Source organism: Phlebotomus papatasi, chromosome 3 (assembly GCF_024763615.1).
Source record: "Phlebotomus papatasi isolate M1 chromosome 3, Ppap_2.1, whole genome shotgun sequence".
Classification (NCBI taxonomy): Eukaryota; Metazoa; Arthropoda; class Insecta; order Diptera; family Psychodidae; genus Phlebotomus; species Phlebotomus papatasi.
This window is the reverse complement of record NC_077224.1, coordinates 30,922,578-30,941,521: the sequence shown is the minus strand read 5'-3', so window position 1 is coordinate 30,941,521 and position 18,944 is coordinate 30,922,578. Positions and strand designations below refer to the sequence as shown.

The 18,944-nt window shown below is 31.9% G+C and overlaps 3 protein-coding genes across 7 annotated transcripts in view; 2 read left to right on the top strand and 1 right to left on the bottom strand.

The window, feature by feature from the left end:
* Positions 1-18,944, top strand: part of LOC129807616 (protein pelota) — a 232,813-nt gene that overhangs the window by 30,856 nt on the left and 183,013 nt on the right. The window lies entirely within an intron of this gene.
* LOC129807614 (SET domain-containing protein SmydA-8) lies at positions 1,510-17,134 on the top strand. 2 transcript variants are annotated; one of them, XM_055856999.1, is made up of 6 exons: positions 1,510-2,081; positions 3,799-3,976; positions 4,087-4,313; positions 7,565-7,880; positions 11,439-11,602; positions 16,493-17,134. In XM_055856999.1, exons 1-6 carry the CDS (start codon positions 1,632-1,634, stop codon positions 16,667-16,669), a joined length of 1,512 nt encoding a protein of 503 aa, XP_055712974.1. In that variant the 5' UTR covers positions 1,510-1,631; the 3' UTR covers positions 16,670-17,134. The 2 variants fall into 2 exon arrangements, with proteins under 2 accessions (XP_055712974.1, XP_055712973.1); XM_055856998.1 differs by having other exon boundaries at positions 3,799-3,988.
* LOC129807613 (monocarboxylate transporter 12) overlaps positions 16,829-18,944 on the bottom strand; it is a 37,604-nt gene continuing 35,488 nt past the window's right edge. For all 4 annotated transcript variants that reach the window (XM_055856994.1, XM_055856997.1, XM_055856995.1 and 1 more), the window contains one exon: positions 16,829-17,725. In XM_055856994.1, the coding sequence (XP_055712969.1) occupies positions 17,574-17,725 (152 nt within the window). In that variant the 3' untranslated portion in view covers positions 16,829-17,573. The remainder of the gene's footprint in view (positions 17,726-18,944) is intronic.

Sequence of the window (18,944 nt, the reverse complement as noted above, 5' to 3'; positions counted from 1 at the left end):
GCTGGTGTCGCACTGGCTCGTTGTTATAATATAAGATATGTATGTACGAATAGTAAATTGTATTGTTCACAGAAGAGAAACATTAATTCAATATAGTTTTGTGATCAAAATTTCTAGAAACTTCTAGAGAAGATTCCACCAGTATTCATATATAGTAAAAATGAATTCTTTTGCTGTTAATATTGAAATTAAAGAAACAAATAAAATATTTTTTTTAGAAATAAATCCTGTGAGCGTTATTAAAAGTCTATATTATGTAAAAATATTCAGTTTGGAAGTACTGTCAAACGTATAGATTTAGTATCCAAACAAAACGATAGGGGAAATGCGCGCTATCTTCGGACGACTCAAGCTTCGGACAATTTTTTTCTCCATGTTCCTAATGGATTTTACCCATAGCTCTTTTCTGAAAATTTGAGGCATTGGACTAACTATTAAAAGATAATATTATAATAGGCGAAATTAATTTATAACGCTTTGAAAAAAAAATGATTTGTGTGATCGTCCGAAGACGCGCTTTGCCTTATAAAATTAAAATAGCAATTTTACTTCTATATAAATCAGCCAAAAAAAACTTTTCGAATTTTCTATGAGTAACACCTGTTTAGAGCTTTAGCCTTATTTAATAAAAAATCTATTTAAGTTTTAATTTTTTCTTAAGAAGTAAGACATTTAATTTACCATGGTAAATTTATCATTACAGTGGTTGATTAGACCAATGAGAACAGTGCCAGTTAGATTAAGGAGATCTAAAGAGCCTAGGTATTTTCTGCTACCTCAGAGGTGTCAGAGGTACACTCCGTATTATAATCTATCCAGGCCTATAGGGGGAGGTGGGGCACCATTGACATACGATTTTGTCGCACATTTCTAAAAAAAAAACTAGGCTTTATGGTAATGTAATTTAGATAAACAAAACAACTATAAAACTAAAAATAAAATAATTGTAAGTCTCTGCTTCCTATACAGAAGTACGCGAAAAAATCATAAATATATTGCAGCTCAAAATAGACCCACCTCCTTATATTTATAAAAATAATATAGCTTTTAAGGAAATAGTTTTGTAGATAGATAAATATTTTATTGATTTTAATAGAATTTTTTTTTACTATGAAACTTTCAGATTTATTATTAAAACAAGTTTTATGAAAATTTAATCACACCGATATAGGAAATAATATTGCCTTTAGCGGTTTTAAAAATATGCATATGTACTTATTCATGTCGCCTTTAGTGTTCTAGTATCGTTAAAAATTCCACCATCGAATCAGCATTTTGGAATACCTAGGCAGGATCAATTAGCATAATATTATGCAGTTTTAAATATCCGCAGGGGTTATAGTATATAGAAGAATCGCCACAAAAAGGTGGATTTTGTGGTGAAGGTGCCGTGACGCCGATAGAGAAATGTGTTTGTTGAGTGTGTATGAGGGAAATTATGCAAAATTGTGCGATGATGACGTTGAAGGTATTTTTTTCTTGGCTCTCGCACCAACCAAGGAATAACTTTGTGCCTCACATCAGTCTTAGACGTTGCTTCACTCGGACCCGTCGTAAATCTCACTATCGTCCAATTCATTCAGCTAAATCAATTGCGCGTGACTCGCTGAAAAAAGGTGATCTTAAGTACGATGGGAAGTAATTATGGCGATCTAAGGGTGGCTCTTATACGTCATTTGGGCACCCTTCACTCCGACGATTACCCTTGGTCCCTCGGGAAGTCTGGTTTTGGAGGTAGGGGCGTTTTTGCCACACGTGATATCCAAACTGATGAGGTCATTTTTGAGGATCGTCCCATCATCGTGGGCCCACGTGCCGGTCGCGACGAAAATGTCACGTGTGTCGTGTGTCATGATCATGTGGATCGGAGTGAAGTGTGCCCAAAAGGTTGTGGTCTTCCTGTGTGCATCACAAATGCTACTTGTGCCTCTAATGAAAGTCACAATCCTGAGTGTGAATTATTGAGATCGTGGGAACCACTAAAGACAAAAGTCGTGTCTGATAACATCTTGAGAGCCCTCACGTCGGTGCGTAGTCTCCTACTACCACCTGAACCGCTTGCTCTTCTCAACAGCCTTCAGGCACGTAAACGACTCATATTAATTTCTTAAATGTCAGAATTGAATTTATTTCCACCGAAATGTGTTTAATAAGTGTTAAAAGGTCAAAGGCACTCTTATTCAGATAGAATAAGAGAGGCCAGTTTGTTGAATTAATTTTATTAATTAATTCCGCAATTTACACATACCTTAAACATCTCAGATTTGCAGTTAATTTTACTGCAAAGAGATTTGCATCTAAGGGAAATAATTTTTTTTTACAAAATTTTAAGAAGGTAGACATCTTTTAATTGGAGCATTATAAAATTGGTCATTTTTCTCCAATTTTTAAATGAAACTGCATAATACTATGATATATATTTAGCTCCACAAACTAATTGTGAAGGTAAATTACATTAAAATAAACCCCAATTCGTTTTAAAAGTAGGACAAAAACAAAAAGTCCAATTCTAAAGGTACCCCAATTTAAAGGTGCCCCACTTTCCCCTATTAGAATATAATTTGATTTTATAAATAAACTGTCCTACAATATTTCACGCTCCTTTTATTTTTGTATTTAAGTCCAAAATAGAGGACAGGTTGCTGATCAATTAATGATATAACAGTTATGGTTAAAATATTTTTGGGAAAATTTTAATTTTGTGCCAATGTAGCGTCGAATGAATATCAATTTGCACTTTAAGTACTCGTGTCAGGATTTATTAGTACCTTATACAATTTTATTTGCGAAATTTAAACGTCTATCCTTATATAGGGAAATGCAGATTAATGATAAAAACCATATAACTTGCATTTTATTAAATATTATTAAATAATTTTCGTGTTTTAGTTGAGTTTTTGACTTTAACATCATTTGTAATTTACAAGACTGAGGATTAAACCGCAAAAAATGTTGGAAAATACCTTCGTTAGGCACGTAGTGACTTTATCAAATGCACTTTTTTCTTTTGACTTTAGAAGGCTTTAATAAACGCTAATATAATATAATTCAATTGCAATTGAGGAAAATATCATCAGAGAAACTAAAAAACGCATATTTGACTCGCGATTGGAAATGTAAATTTCATCTACGTATTTTCTCTCTATTTTATATATCCTATACAAATTGTTTTTAATAAATATTAAATTTATTGAGTGTTTAGTAGTGAGTTAAATGATGGGTCTTGTATCTCAAAAATTCATAATGTGGGTGACCTGTTCGACAATAATAGTTAATCCAATCATAGATGTATATCCACTAATCCTTATCATTTTCTTACATAACATGTACAAAGATCTAGGGGAAACTGAGGTAGATGGTAAACATGGGGCATTTATAAACATTTTGACTGTTTTAATGTTAGCGAGACCTATATGAATTCATAGATAGTTGAGGGATCTTTGTCTACTTTTTAAGAAATGGTCGACATATAAGTGCAAGTAGTGTAGACATACAAATCGGTGCTTGCAATTACCCCATTTTTACTATTGCCGCTGTGTCACGAGTTTTCCCTATTCCCAGGCGGGTTCTTAAAGTCGCTTGTGCTTTTCTTGTTAAAGAAATTGAACCGTACTTTAGTAATTAAATATCAATTGCCTCAGACAGATCACTTTCGTGGAGGAAGGAAATTGATGGCATCTTCAGTTTCCTATTTTCCGTTTCAAACTTATAATACTGTTTAAAATTAACTCTTTAAGGCTAGCAATTTTATGGTATTAATTTAATTTATGATAGATAAGAAATTAAGTTTTTATGCAGGCCAACCATTGTCACCAGACAGAGACAGAAATTAACCGAGCCGTGGCAGAATTTGGTAAATTTCCGCACAATCAACCGGAAGTTCTGAAACAGCTTTTCAATACATCAGCTGTACTGAACACTAATGCCTTCGAGACTAAATTAGTGTCTGAGTATGAGGACAGGAAGAGCCTCAGAGGTTCGGGTAGAGGTGACATCGTTATGTGAACATTTATTTCCTGACGTATTATTTTATTTCTTTCCCTCTGTTTTTCTTTTCAAACACCCCCCTGCATAACACGTGCCTAGGGCTCTATCCTTTGGCCTGCATGATGAATCATCAGTGTATCCCCAACGTAAGGTACTGTTTTGATGCAAACCACGTTATGCGTGTTCAGGCTACCAAGCAAATCATGTGTGGCGAAGAGATCTTTACATCGTACATCCAAATCTTCTGGGGTACTTACTCCCGCAGAGTTCACTTGATGGCCACGAAGGACTTCATGTGCAACTGCTCGCGCTGCATTGACCCAACAGTAACGAACACTGCTACGGCGAGAAAATTTAGCTTTGGCACTTAAGTGTCATCTCGGCCATTACTCATGTCTATTTTCAAACTCATTCATTGATACATAACACAATTTCTTAACACATAAGAGCAATGCACATTATCTGAGGAAGACTCACGACGTGGCATTAGTTTGGCATGGAAACACATTCTTACTGTGCCTGAACTTTTTTCGTGCTTTTTTTTTCAATGGATGGCATTTACTAAAAGTATGTGGTTTTAGAAGTTCATTACACTGTTTAAATTAGGCATTGATTTAAATAAGTTTTACTCATTAAAATTAAGAACTTTTCGGAAAATTTATCAGTGCTGCACGAGCTGTATAAGCTGTTTTTTTTTTGGATTTTGTTTTCAAACAATACCTTTCGTAAATTGTACGAAGAAAATAAAAAAAACTAAATATAATTTATCTGAAAAACAGTACAAGACGTATATCTATTTTGTATTTTATGTAATTGCATAGTTAATGAACATCAGGTGAGGGCTGTGCTGGGCAGTTCAACCTTAGGTCATTCTTATGGGAGAAATGGCCTGGAATATTATTATTTGCTAACAAAAGAATAACTAGGGGAAAGTGACCATGCTTGATACGATCCAAGCTTGATAATAACTATTTTTTTCCTATGTTAATCAATAGTTATGACTCATCGCAATATATTTCAATAGCTGGTGTTAAGCCTCACATTTCCTAAAAGAATTAGGATCCTTGCCCTTTTTTCCTAGTTTCAGGAAGTAAAAATCAAAAATAGGCCCAAAACTGTAATTTCGATACATGATATTTCATATGTATTTCTTAATTAATGTCGCTGTTCACGAAAACTACTATCATAGGCACATAGAGGGGTCATCAGTACTAATATTTATGTAAAAATATTTTTACTTGGTGGACACTGTTTTTGTGGGTGGTAACAAATTCATAAATTCTACTTGTGTCCATCCTATATTCTAAGAAGGGTCCATGAATGATAATTTTAATGTGGCAACTATATCATTAGATGTGATTATTTCATAATTACACATATTGCAATCCGCCAATTTTATCGACAATTGACATAGCCTCCAACCCTGTTGCCTGAATTTTAAGGTTGCAGAATGACATTTTCATTCACTCAAAGTGAAAAAGTGGTTTTCGCTAGTGCCCTAATGTCATAAAAACACGGCTTAGAAAAATTACATAAAAGTGATTTTAAAACTAATAACCAGTCGTACAAACGATTTAAGCAGATAGATTAGAGTTCCGTCTAAATATTGATGTGCAATTTTTTTGTATTCGGTGAAATTTTTGCAGTGAAAATGAGCCTCCGAATTGTCGAATCAATTATTATACAGGAAGGCCCCGGACCCAACTTGTATAAAAATCGCTACTGAATTTCCATTTTCTTCTTGAGGAAAATCTAAGGATTTCCAGGAACTATTTGAGGTTGGATTATGAACCTAATAAGTGAGACATTTTTTTGTCATAGTGGAAGAATCGCTTCGGTTTGTGTGTTAATCAGAAAATAATCACAAACTTTGGACATCATTTTACAGTATCAAGCATGGTCACTTTCCCCTATATAACTTAAAATTCAATAAATAAAGCTTTTATTACTGGAGCTTAAATTACTGGAGACCTCCCATAAGCCGACCCAAGGACCGATTGCATGTCCATTAATTATACCTCACCTCTACCATTCCCCTCCAAAACTTTATTTTTTTTTAGATTGCTCGAAAATGTCTCTTGCATTTTTTTTTTGTTTTTTGATATGTTTTATAGGATACCCAGGCGAATAATTCGTCCATATAAGAAAATACCGTTGAACAACTTCTAATAACGGTTTTTCAGGGTCAAAAGCCAAAAAGGCTCTAGAAATTGTAGTTCTCAACCGAATGATCTCATATTTGAACTCGTTGGAAAGGTCCTGGAAATTTTGACAAGTCTGTACCGCTTCCAATTGGTTCAGAACCGATAACTAATTTTTATCTGAAAATCAATTGTATTACTACTCATCTAATTTAGGTGACCTTTTGGCAGATTTATGAATAATTTGAAACCGGTAAACAGTAAACTATGCAATAGTTCAGATAGCATTGAAGTCACGAGTTCGAGCATTTCGCAAAGCGTGGGATGCTTTTCCACCTCTTTTTGCCTAAAATTACTCCGAATTGAAAAACTTTCAGGAAATTTTTCCACTCAGATGAAATCATTTCCTCCATCAGTTACCAATATAGTTCAAGAATTAAACCTACTATTCTTACTAAACCTAAACCCAATTGTAAGTCACCGAATATAGGCTGGTAGTAGTTTTAACGAGTCGAAGTTTCTTTTTATTTGCCAAATGTATTATATTCAATCTAAATCCAGCTAGTTTTTCTAGGGTATAGGCTATTGTAATTATGCAGCACATTTCTCATTAATTTAATCTCAAAAAATTTTCAAAATTATAGATGCCCGAACTGCTCCATCTTACACTACTATTTTTTTGTTTTATGTAATGTTTTATAGAACTACCTCAATAACCAATTTAGAATTTATATTTGAAACTGCCCGATTTTCCTTTAAGACCTCTCGCCTCTACACACTATGAGCAATTTCGTTAAAAAATGCCTTTTTAAAGAAAATTTTCCCTATCCTTTTAAGCAGAAATGTCAGAATTTTAAAAAAGGCAATTTTTCACGAATTTGACGAATTTAGTGTGTAGACACCATTAGCGATAAAATCCCTTCCGCCAAAAAACTATATGAGAATACAATAGCATGGTCTAAAATTAGATAAAAGTTATGAAAATTCAGTGTGATTCACATTCACTTTGTTTCAGTATGATTAGCACTAGAATTATGCATGTGCATTGACACAATGAAACTGAAACTTGAACTTACAAATCTAAATGTCTTATAAAAAAACGTTTAACTTGTATTGCAGTTAAGGTTTATTTATATTGTAAATATTGTTTTCACGTATATATGAAATTTTCGGTATGCCACTTTTATTCAGAATAATAGTTTTGAAGTTATTTTAAAAGATAACACTTAATGAGCAAGGCTAAATTTTCACACATCAAACATATAAATATTTCAAGATATTTACATTTCATTCCATTTTTTTAAGTTGTTACAGGGGTTTCAACGTTGCTCATAGGATATGAAGAACATTTGCCGAATAGTCGACTCATTAATTGTTCATTTGCCCTTTTCAGACACCGTGTGTCCAAACTGAAATTTGCTGATTTCCTTCCTTAGGAGGGTGGTACTTACTTGTCAGCATTGCGGTGCCCGAAAGATCCCTGTCAAGGCCGTCTTCTGCCATTGAAACCATTAGAACTTGGATCTCCATGGGCCTGTGACATCTGTAGCACACAATTGGACTGCAAAAAGGTGTCTCGAGTGCAAGATGTTCTCTCAGCCCTTATTATTACGAAACTCCGTAAGGGCAATCCCAGGCTTGTATTGGACTTTCTCAAGACATGTATCAATAACATCATGCCAGGGACCAACCAGTTTATAGTCGAACTGAAATTGTTCATCATCTGGAATGTGGGAAACGATGAAAAATATGGTGAAATTCTATTATATTCAATAATAATTTCCCCTGTACATTTAGCAAGTTTAGTGTTTTATCCAAATTGTGTAAAATAAAATATAAATGTGGTCTTGCTCCTCTAGAATAACGAAAGCTATTTTAAAATTTTTAAAATTCATATGAATCATCATAGGAAAATTATAGTGTAACGTTATTCGTCAAAAGTTTGTCAAAACAAAAAGCAATAATCCCGAAGCAATAATCGATAATAAAAACCCAGAGCTTTCGTTGCTGAGAAAGGAAACTGCGTTACAAACCCTTTTTCAGAGTGCGGAATAGGTAGTTTACTTGAAACCCCATATTTAGGTATTGGATTTACTGATTTAACTACTCGTAAACAAAACATAGTGTAGTAGATTACGTAGTGGAATGACAAATTTTATGAGATTTTGAATTTACGAAATTCATGCATTTCTAATGATTTTCGTCGGTCTTAAACAAAATGGTATATTAGTTACCCTTTCATTTGACTTATTTTAATTAAATTTTGCAATTATAGTTTTCTTACAACTTATTGTCGATAATGCCCTTTATATTTATATTGTGAGAAATTTTAGTGGAAATGGAACATTTTGACGTACTTAGAAGTTATTTAATTTACTTTAATTTTGTTAAACAAATATTTGAGGGTGAGGCAGTGTCACGCATGATTGTCAAATAAATAAAATTTTGCGATGAGAAATTAATATATAAAAACATGCTGTTTTTACACACAACTATTTATTTAATTTCGACGGCTCCATTCCATACTATTCTACGTCGACTTAGAATTATATTACTCTGAGAGATATGTTGTTCCTGGGAGCGAGATCTATAACTGGTGAAAATTCGGTGGTCATACGACGTTCGGGTAACGAGATAATCAATTTTTTCGAAAAAAAATTACATGGGCAGTATAGGAAATCGCCAACTTCAAATGGCTCTCCTGAAATGTTGTCTTTCTGAGATAGAATATAGTATGGAATGGCACCATCGATTTATTAGGTGAGATTCTTAACAATCTCACCTACTATAATCCTAACAAAATTTCATGTCCACCGATCGCGCTCAAACTTGGCCAAAATGTGTTTCACCACTTCCTGATCACGAATATATGGGGGGCTAAGTTACGTTCCCGGCCGGCCGCTCTTTGGAGCTTAATAGCTCCTAAACTAAAAAAGATATCGACTTGCGGTTTTCGGCAAAGGTTATATATCGGGTGAAAATTGCAACTTGGTGCATTGACCCCCCACCCCCACCCCTCCTTCCGCCATTTTGAAGACCCCCTTTTTTTGTTTTCTCAATAGCTCCGGCCCTATGGCATCGAGCGGGCTCAAATTATAGTATGTTATAGCTGGGCCTTAGAGCTTTCCATCAATACCAAACTTAAGGTCCCCGACCCCCCTGACCCGAGCTATAAGGGTCCAAAAAAATTTTCTTAAAATGGCCATAACTCCGGTTCTAATTATCAGAATTTAAAAACTCAGAGCGTTTTGGAAAGCTCTCGTGAAATGCCACTTCCTCTTCTAACATCGCAAGTTCATAAAACCACCGCTAGGGGCGCTATTATTAAAAATAAAATTTTTAAATCTTAAAAGTTAAATAACTCAAAAATTCCTTATGCAATCGGGCTGAAATTTTAGTATGTTGTAGCCGTTGATTATACCTATCAAAAAAAAAAAAAACCTTAAGTCGATCCATAACCCCTGACCCGAGCTATAAGGGGTCAAAGTTCGAACATTGACCGGCCTCTATCTCCGGTTCTAATTAACATAGCGACATAAATTTTACCTTTTTGGTTTCGTCTCGATGAGCACTTTCAGATGGAAGTTCAAAAAGTCACCACAGGTGGCGCTGTGATAGCGTCAAAATTCATCGAAATTCAAAGTCACTTTTCTCAAAAACGGCATTGTGCAAGTTAATGAAATTTTAGTATGTTGTAGTCCAGTCTAGGACGTTTCCAAAATGGTGCGTATGCGCGCTGTGGTTTCAATAGAACCGGAGATATGAGGGGTCAAAGTTCACGAAATTCAAAAAATCAGATCTCCGGTTCTGTGTGACCGATTTTGATGAGTGAGGGCTTAAACGAAAGATCTCACCAAATTCTACAACTTTCTAGAACATTTGAACTTCGTGGGACCAACACCAGGGGCGCCACAGTCAAAAAACGAATTTCAATATCACATAACCTCAATTATCTCGACTGTCGCTGAACCGATTTTGATGATTACTTCGACATAATTGTAGAGGACATTTGTCTCTACATTTCGTCCATACATCATTTTCCGCTCAGACTACGCTATCACTCCGATTTTGCCGTTTAAGTGTGAAAAAATTGATTTTTCCCATAATAACGCTTTGAAATCACTCAGATGCCAATTTGACTCTCTCTACTCCACCAAGACACTTAAAATATGGTTTTAAATGGAAAGTCCCACAGAATACAACAATTCTTTGATATAGTTGAAGTTCAACAAATGAACACTTGGGAAACTCTGGATGAAAACGAGTTAAGAAACAAAAAACCTCGCTTATCTTGGCTTCTGAGTAATCGATGAGTTCAAGTTCTACGGCAAAATTATAGAGAACATTCTGGTCTACATTTCACCCATATAACACTTTTCTGTCAGTTCATCCAAATCCTTGATATTTTGGTTTAAATACAAAATTTGTATAATTTCACGAATTTGATTCAAGATAACTGAATGGCGTCTCCCAACTTCAGTTCTAAATCGAATTTGCATGCACTCCGAGTTAGCTCACGTTAAGAATCTCACCTACATAAGCCGGTTAGGATTATCTGTCCCTTTTATTTATATTTATTTATTAAATTTAATTATATTACAACATATTTAAATTTGAGCAATGAAAGTTTTTTTCAAAATGGCGGAAGGGTGGGGGTGGGATTGGGGGGTCAATGCAACTAATTGCAATTTTTACCCAATAGCCTTTGCCGAAAACTTATCTTAAAGATATCTCATTTAGCTTGAATGAGAGGCCCGGACGGACAATAAAATTTTTTAGTTTCGTGATCGGGAAAAGGCGAAACGCATTTTGGCAGAGTTTGGGGCTAATGAGGACGTGAGATGGTGACTATTATAATTGGTGAGATGGTTAAGAATTACATGTCATCTTGCGCTCTTAAAAATTGAATACATAATTTATTGAAAAAGAAAGGCCCAATTACTGGTAAATCCACTGGTATTCTTGAAATAAATGGAAATTCCCATATATTTTATGAATTTTGTGGTTTGAAAGTAAATTCTATATGAGATACCTACCCTTATTGCATGCTTTTTAAACACTACCGGATTTGCTAGTGTAACTAATATACTTAACAAATTTAGGGCCATTTTGTTCATATTTTAGTTCTTAATTTGTTTGATTTTGGTTTTGCAAATCAAAATATATCAATTTTAATCAATTTTTAAATATATCTACTCTTTTCAAAGAAAAAAAAATCTAAATTGGTTACGTTTTTATAACAAATTGAGTTTTTCAATTCAATACATTTACTCAACACTGGCTGTAATTGTATTTGTGTTTGCCAAACAGATTATACATTGGAGGACTTCCAGGTCAAAGAGAAGTTTTGCCTGGAGCTGATGGGATTGCTTGAGCAAATGGGCGCTGGCGAGTGTACAATAAAAGCTCTCATCTACTTTGAGCTTTACAAGTGTCGTGAACAATTAGTCAAATTGCAGCGTCAGGAGGATGAGGTTTGATTTTCCTTTACCTTCCTCTTATTTACTAATGTTCTCAAATTACCAGAAAGTTGCAAGCGAATCATTTTATTAGTCTTGATGCAATTACTCATTCGTTTCTGGCCACAATTACTGTCATCAATGTTAAAGTGCTTTGTTATGTGCATTCTAAATTTATTTAATTCAATTAAAAGCTGTTGCACAGGCATTTGCCGTGATGAAAACCGTATGCTTTATTGAAAATTTATATTAATTTATAAATAATTCTTATAATTAATATATATAATCTATATAATAATTTTTAAATGTGATTTGGTTAATACACAAAAAATATGTAAAATTGCACGAGGAGCAATTGTTGCAATTTACTTAATATATATTTAAATATTATGCAAAATAAGCTTAATATTGTTAAAGCTTTCTGTATTTCTCACTATTATTTTTTTTCTCACTAGAAAATCTTTCAATATTTGCCTTTTACCTTTGATGAATGGTTCATAAGGAATCATTGCAATATATAAACCAATAAAATCAATTGAGTCTGACTTGTGTTTCACTATGATGTACAGTGTGTTTATTGTGTTCAAATGCGTAAATAAATATTTTACATATTCATTTGGGTATAAACAGAGTTGGGATTTCCGTAGAACTTTTGACAAAGTTATGGAAACTGAGTGACATAACTGAAACTCTTACGCATAATTTTCATCTACAGCTTAAGGGCAAAAAAATTCTATACATTACCTTTTGATCTCTAAATCTAGATTTTTTGTTTTAAAGCACAGTACAGTCTCTCTAATCTCAATTTCTCAAATTCGAACGGCTGCAAATGTCATATATGGGGTTTTGTTAAAGAAGTCGTATTGTGGATAATTGAAAACCATAGTTCTGTGCTACTTTCTAAATATATTTGCAACATTAAATTCGTATAAAATGAAAAGGAAATATACAGACAGAATAGGATCTCGATAGAGTAAACTAATTAGTTCCAGGCCTGTTGACTCTTTTGGGTTTGTTGACACTATAGAGGTCCGAAAAAAAATCAATGAAAATGAGAAATTTTGATAGAAATGGGTATTATTTTATATTTGTACTAGATCATTGATAAATTCAACACGATAATAGAATATTTTATTTAATTAACCCATAAATTCTTAAATTGTAAGTTGATAATTTTTTTGAATATTCATAGGCTCAAATTAGAGAGAGATCGATATATTATTATCGAATAACACTGAATTTTCATTTGAAAATTCATGAAATTCAACAAATAGCTGTGAAAATAATTAAATATGAACAGTAAAATATGAATTTTATTTATTTTATTTGTAATAATATTCGATGCTTTTTATGAAGGTTTAGAATTTATTGAACAAAATTTAATAATTTGCTGAATAAGATAAATTTTTTGACCAATATTATTTTTTGCTTACTATTTTTAATTTTCTGTTGCTTTTCTGTTTTTGATCTTTCTTTTTATGGCGACTACACAATAGTAGAAATTTCTTTAAAAAATGCCTGTTTAAAGAAAATTTCCCCTATCTTTGTAGGCAGAAACCTCAGAATTTTATGAAAAAGGCAATTTTTGACAAAAATTGCTGATAGTATGTAGACACCATTAGATACTATTCTTTTAAATTAAAAATGTAACCTAAAATAAATTTATTGATTATTGAATGATTGAAAGGTCATTTTTATGATCGCTTATCATTTACTTTTTTTAAAGAACTAAGTTCTTTAACACTTTAACGACGAGACACTTATTACTGAAAATCAACAATAAAAATTAAACTGAGAAACATAATTAATGATAAGTCTTACATCTTCTAACCTTGGAAAATCCAATAGAGTCTGATTCGGTGTATTTTGTGCTTTTATGAACGATAGGGACAAAAATAGCCAAAAATTTAAGTAGTTTTTCTGACAATACCAATGAATTATATTTTTTTGCTTTAATGAAAAATATTACGTATGAGTATTGTAGTTTTATTGCCAAAAGGGTTTTGCTTAAAAAAAATTGGAACTATAAAAAATAAATAAAATCAATTATGAATTTGAGAATTTAAAAATCGACATTTTTGAGCTTAAATATTTACTACATAGCAAATAGCTGGAGACTTGCAAAAAATTCTAGATTCCTTCAACTTTCTACTTTACAATTATGTACAGACATAAGGGAAAATAACTTTAGGTAGTCAGGGAAAATTATTTTCTTTATGGGACACCGATGTTCCAATCGTCCTTAAAGGGTTAAAAAGCTCCAATAAATCGATGGCTCAGAATATAAAACTACTGAGTCGCGAATGCCAATTTCACAGGAGAGAAATTATAAACTGAGATTTTACTTGCTGAGTATAGGATGTTTTAGATTTGAAACTCCTTCCTATATAACTTTGGGAATGATTAACTTTCCGGTTTAAAATTTACAGGGTATATGGAGGGTGTCAAGGAGTACCCGAAAAGTGAAAAAAACGAATTTTCCAAAAAATTAACTTATTCGGCTTATATTTTGACAAGTCGAAATTTAGAAAAAAATTCTTTTCTATGTTATATTAATATAATCTAGAATTCTTATGCTTTCCCTTTATATAATTTGATAGCATAATTTTTCTTTTTGTTTGTGTCGTATATTATTCACTTCCAAATTAATGATGGCTCAAAATTCCTTACATTGAAATCATAGGCTTAATCCAAAAATCTTAATAAACAATTTAATACATGTGAGAAACTAATAAAATTATTGTTTAATTCTTTGACAATAATAAGATATTTGCCGTATTAACAATTTCAAACCAAAAATTTCTTATTGTTAACAATTTCATGTAAGATTTCACGAATTCAGAGATTTTATTCACATAAGAATGAAAAACTAACTAAATAACAAAATCAAAATTTAGAAGGTGGAATGAGTTGTAACATGTTACAGAGCTTTTATTTTATATATATTATATATTAATACTTTTATTACTTTCCTTGTAAACTGTTGAAATTATGAGAAAGTACGCACATTTGGTTTAAGGTACAATTTAATCGTACATAAATTACGTTATTTTTGAAAGTTTGTTTCGAATTTGAGAAATGAGAAATATTCACACCGTCCAAGCTCCATACGTTTGAATTTAGGAGATTTTACTATAACCAAATTACATTGTTTTAATTTTTTTTTTGAAAAACGGTGCTTTAAATCCCTTGAAGTAATTTCTATGAAAAAAATAAAATATAATAAAATAAAATAAAAAGAAAAAAATCAGAGACGTTTTTGAAATCTTCTCTCTAAAATCTTTATGCTTTTTAAATTTATATGGAGGATAAAACTTTGAAGGAGTTAGACTGTTCTGAATTTGATATTTCTCACTATTTAGACTCTATCTCTGAAATAAAATAGAAGAGAAACACCGATCGAAACGTGTGGTTGGGCAATGTAAAAATATTAAAAAAGTTAGTTTTTATTTGAAATGAATATTAATACTTTTATTACTTTCCTTGTAAACTGTTGAAATTTTCTAATTTATGACAAAGACCAACAATTTCAAATTAAAGAATAGCAAACATAAAATTAAATCAACATGCAATCCAAGACTTTTTAGTAAACAATATTTTCTGAAAATTATAAAATCATTAAGATACAGACTGCAGTATACGGAGAAACATATTTTTTTTCAAAATGTTTTTATGTCACCACAAATTTATTATATATAGCTATTATAAATGAGATATATATACTATGAAGTCGAAAGATCAAGTATTTTACTATCCCTCTTAATTTTTTTGCCTCTTGGAGTTAAAAATTTCTCAATTTTACAAGACAATGTGTGATTAATATTATAATTAAGTTATGTATATCATAATAATAACTAGAATGTCGGAAATTAGTATATATAGGGTGAAGTGGAGCATCTTTCAAGTGGGGCAGCTTTGAAATTGGGCTTTTTTGTCCTATTAACCCTTTAAGAACGAGAGGGTCAAAAATTGAGGTTCAGAAAAAATATTTTTTTTCTGGCTTTGTAGAGCAAAACACAACTTTATATAGCTGTAGGAAAAATTTTATTTTTGGGTCACCGGTGACCCAATCGTCCTTAAAGGGTTAAGTGTGATTCTCACATAATCACACACTTTTTTAATGGAATTGAGCCTTATCATTTAGCTTTCCAATTTGCTTGCTGAATTATAATAAGGACGAGGAGAAAAAAGCCCAATTTCAAAGCTGCCCTAATTCAAAAGTGCCTCACTTTCTTCTTTCGATAGAAACCTTTATATACATATATATATATATATATTTTTAAATAAAACTTTGTTAGAGATATTCTTTGTAAAGTCTAATCTTTGGTTGGTTTTTATTACAGAAGCTTACTGGGGCCCAAAGAAATTTGTTTCTTTTGGGACTATTGAAGTAAATCGTATATATGGTTACAAAAGCTTATAATGCCTTTAGTGAAATAAGAGTACGAAAGTCAGCTTTTCTTTTAAAAAAAATTCAAATAACAATTTAAAAATGAATAGAGAGAGTGGAATATTCCGAAATATTCCAAATATGTCTGCTTAATTTATTAGAAAAAGCTCTTGAAATTTTGATATATATAAAACAATTTTTATAATGAAATTTATTCTCTATACTGAAAGTATTGAATATGGACTTATGTGTCTGTAATACTGATTGAGAGATAAGAATTTCAAGACTGGCTACTGCCTAAATTAATATTTCAAATTTCGAGTGTCAAAATATTGTATATATATATATATATATAGATATATATCTCATATATAGCTATTGCTAAAGCCTTATCTCCGATTTTGTGGAATTCCCTTTGGGTATCAAACCAACTCTGTATGTGTTGAGTGTGTCGATTGGAGAAATTAATTTAGGGTTTTGCAACTTCTCTCTTTCTCTTGTGAAAATATTTGTAGGACCAGGAAATAAACTATCGAGTTTTGAATCGCAAGCTCCTCGATAGAAGTTGGTCAATGTTGAAATGGAGTGTGGGTTCACCACCGGAACTTCGCCAACTCATGCAACAAATCGATGGTGCCCAAGAATACCGGGAAAACAAGGAGAAATCGATATTCAATGGGAATCATCATTGAATTCAATTCAACTACTTTACCTGCAAACTCCTTGGGCAACCTTTCCCTCTTTTGTCGCCAGGAAGACCAACTTTTGCTTATTTGAAACTTTGGAACACAAACTCAGTCGAAAATAGCATTTTGACACGAGTCTTCTTGATAGTATTAGTAAAAACTTAATTAGATTTGACATTATCTAATAGTTTATTATATACAATTTTTACATTCAATCGAAGTAAGATGTACAATTACATGTCGAATTTTCTTCTTTTATGTGTAATGGACGTGAAACAGTACAAAATTGTTGATAGATCTGTCTTGTTAAATTGTAGTCTAGATTTCCTATAGTTACTAAATATTCCGTGTTAAATATTTGAAAAATTTATTAAAAAAAAAACAATACGTTAAGAGATATGTATTTATTTTTACGCCTGTTCTTTGTTGCACTGAAAATTATTATCAAGAATAAATTGACGTATAATCCTACATAGTGTTTGTTATTTGGTCGCGCGACGGTATATGAAAGGATTTAAATCTAAAGTTTCAAGTCTCTCACATTCTTCACATCTTTCAACTTCAACCCATTCATTCTTTCCATTACCTCTCATATTATACTTTATACAACATAGAAGATAATATCGTAATTCATGTGCATAATTTGAGACATTATGTTGAATATTGTAGGACCATGATGCACATAAATCTTCTGCCAAGAATCATATTAGTTGTAACAAATGAATTGAATTGTTCGTGATTTTATGCCAGGGAAACGCAATGTGATTGAAATCTCATCTTATAAGAATAAGAAACTATAGTTCTTCCTCCCACTTCGCTATTCTTTTATCATACCATCTAATGAGGAAGACTCAGTGTTAACTGACAGCAGTAAATTGGCAAGGATTGTGGGTTGGTGGAAGATTTTTTCCTACAGTGCGTCATTGAAGCACGAAGTACGCCTGTTCCTGAGGTACCGCTGGAGTGGTGGAATGCCAAACAGAATAAGTCCGCTAACAGCAATCGTTATTCCAGCCATGAGAAATGCAGGGGTGTATGATTTCGTAACATCATAGAGCCAACCTGAAAATGAAGAAAAAGGTGAATACAATAACTCTGAATAGAAATAGTATGAATTTCCTTTTCGATTTGCACTTTATATATTTATAAATCGAAGATTTTTTTTGTTTATTTATATTTCACTTAATTTTATAAACATGAACTGTTATAGTAGTAGAAAACCAATATAATTCTTTTAAAAGAAACCAATTGTTTTTGAAATTGTACTAAAAATATGTATAGAGGTTTTTATTTCACCTGCAATCATCTTCGATGTTAATTATGGATACTGTATATCTTTTACATCAGGAAAATTTCATGAAATCAAACTTCACATCTATTTCTTTCCCAAAGGTTTCGCATACATCTATCAAACTCTTTCACATTTTTATTCTTCTTTTGAGCATCACAACAAATTCAATTTAGTCCAATCCAATTTCAGTAGGAAAGACTGGTATAGACTATGCAAAAAGAATGGAATGTGAATTTTTATTTCATGAAAATTTCCTGATGTGAATGTTTCTGCCAGAAGGATAATAATATAAAATAGACTCATTTTTGCAAATATTCGGTTTCTTACTAACTTAGCTATTTAATTACTTCTTTCGTCATTGTTTTTAGTATGTAGTGACCTTAACTGGATTTTTGAATTATCTGAAATTGCCTAATCATAAAATAAATTTTCCTCTAAAAATTTAATTACCATTTCAATACTTAAAAAAAGTCTTTTCACTCATATTCAAAATTTCTGGAACATTATAATTAATCTAAACCAAAAATATCCTATATTTGGACATCTTATAGTTTTTAATCATTCACACAAATTGGAAAAAAAATCGATTCTTAAATTTTAAAAGAAAAATTTCGCAGAGTATCCATATTTTATTTTAGGTGGTACTTTGCTAGGATTTATTGCAAATCACGTCACTACAGAAAACTTACTGTAAGTTATATATAGCTTTAGTATTTAGGAAACTGTATCCTTTAGGCATGAAATAAACTCCAGAGTGAATTGAATTTAATTGAATTGAATTGAGTCCCAAGAGATGCGAAAGACTTAAATTTATTTGTTTATTTTTTTATTTATTTATTTTATTTTCTTATAATATGACTAATAAGGTTATGAAAAATTTTAGCTAAAAAAAAACCAAATAACTTCTCTTTAATTAAAAGATCTCTGTTTAGCATATGTTTTATTCCAAATTTCTTTGAAGTTTCTTGACAGTGTATTGAGAAACGCGAC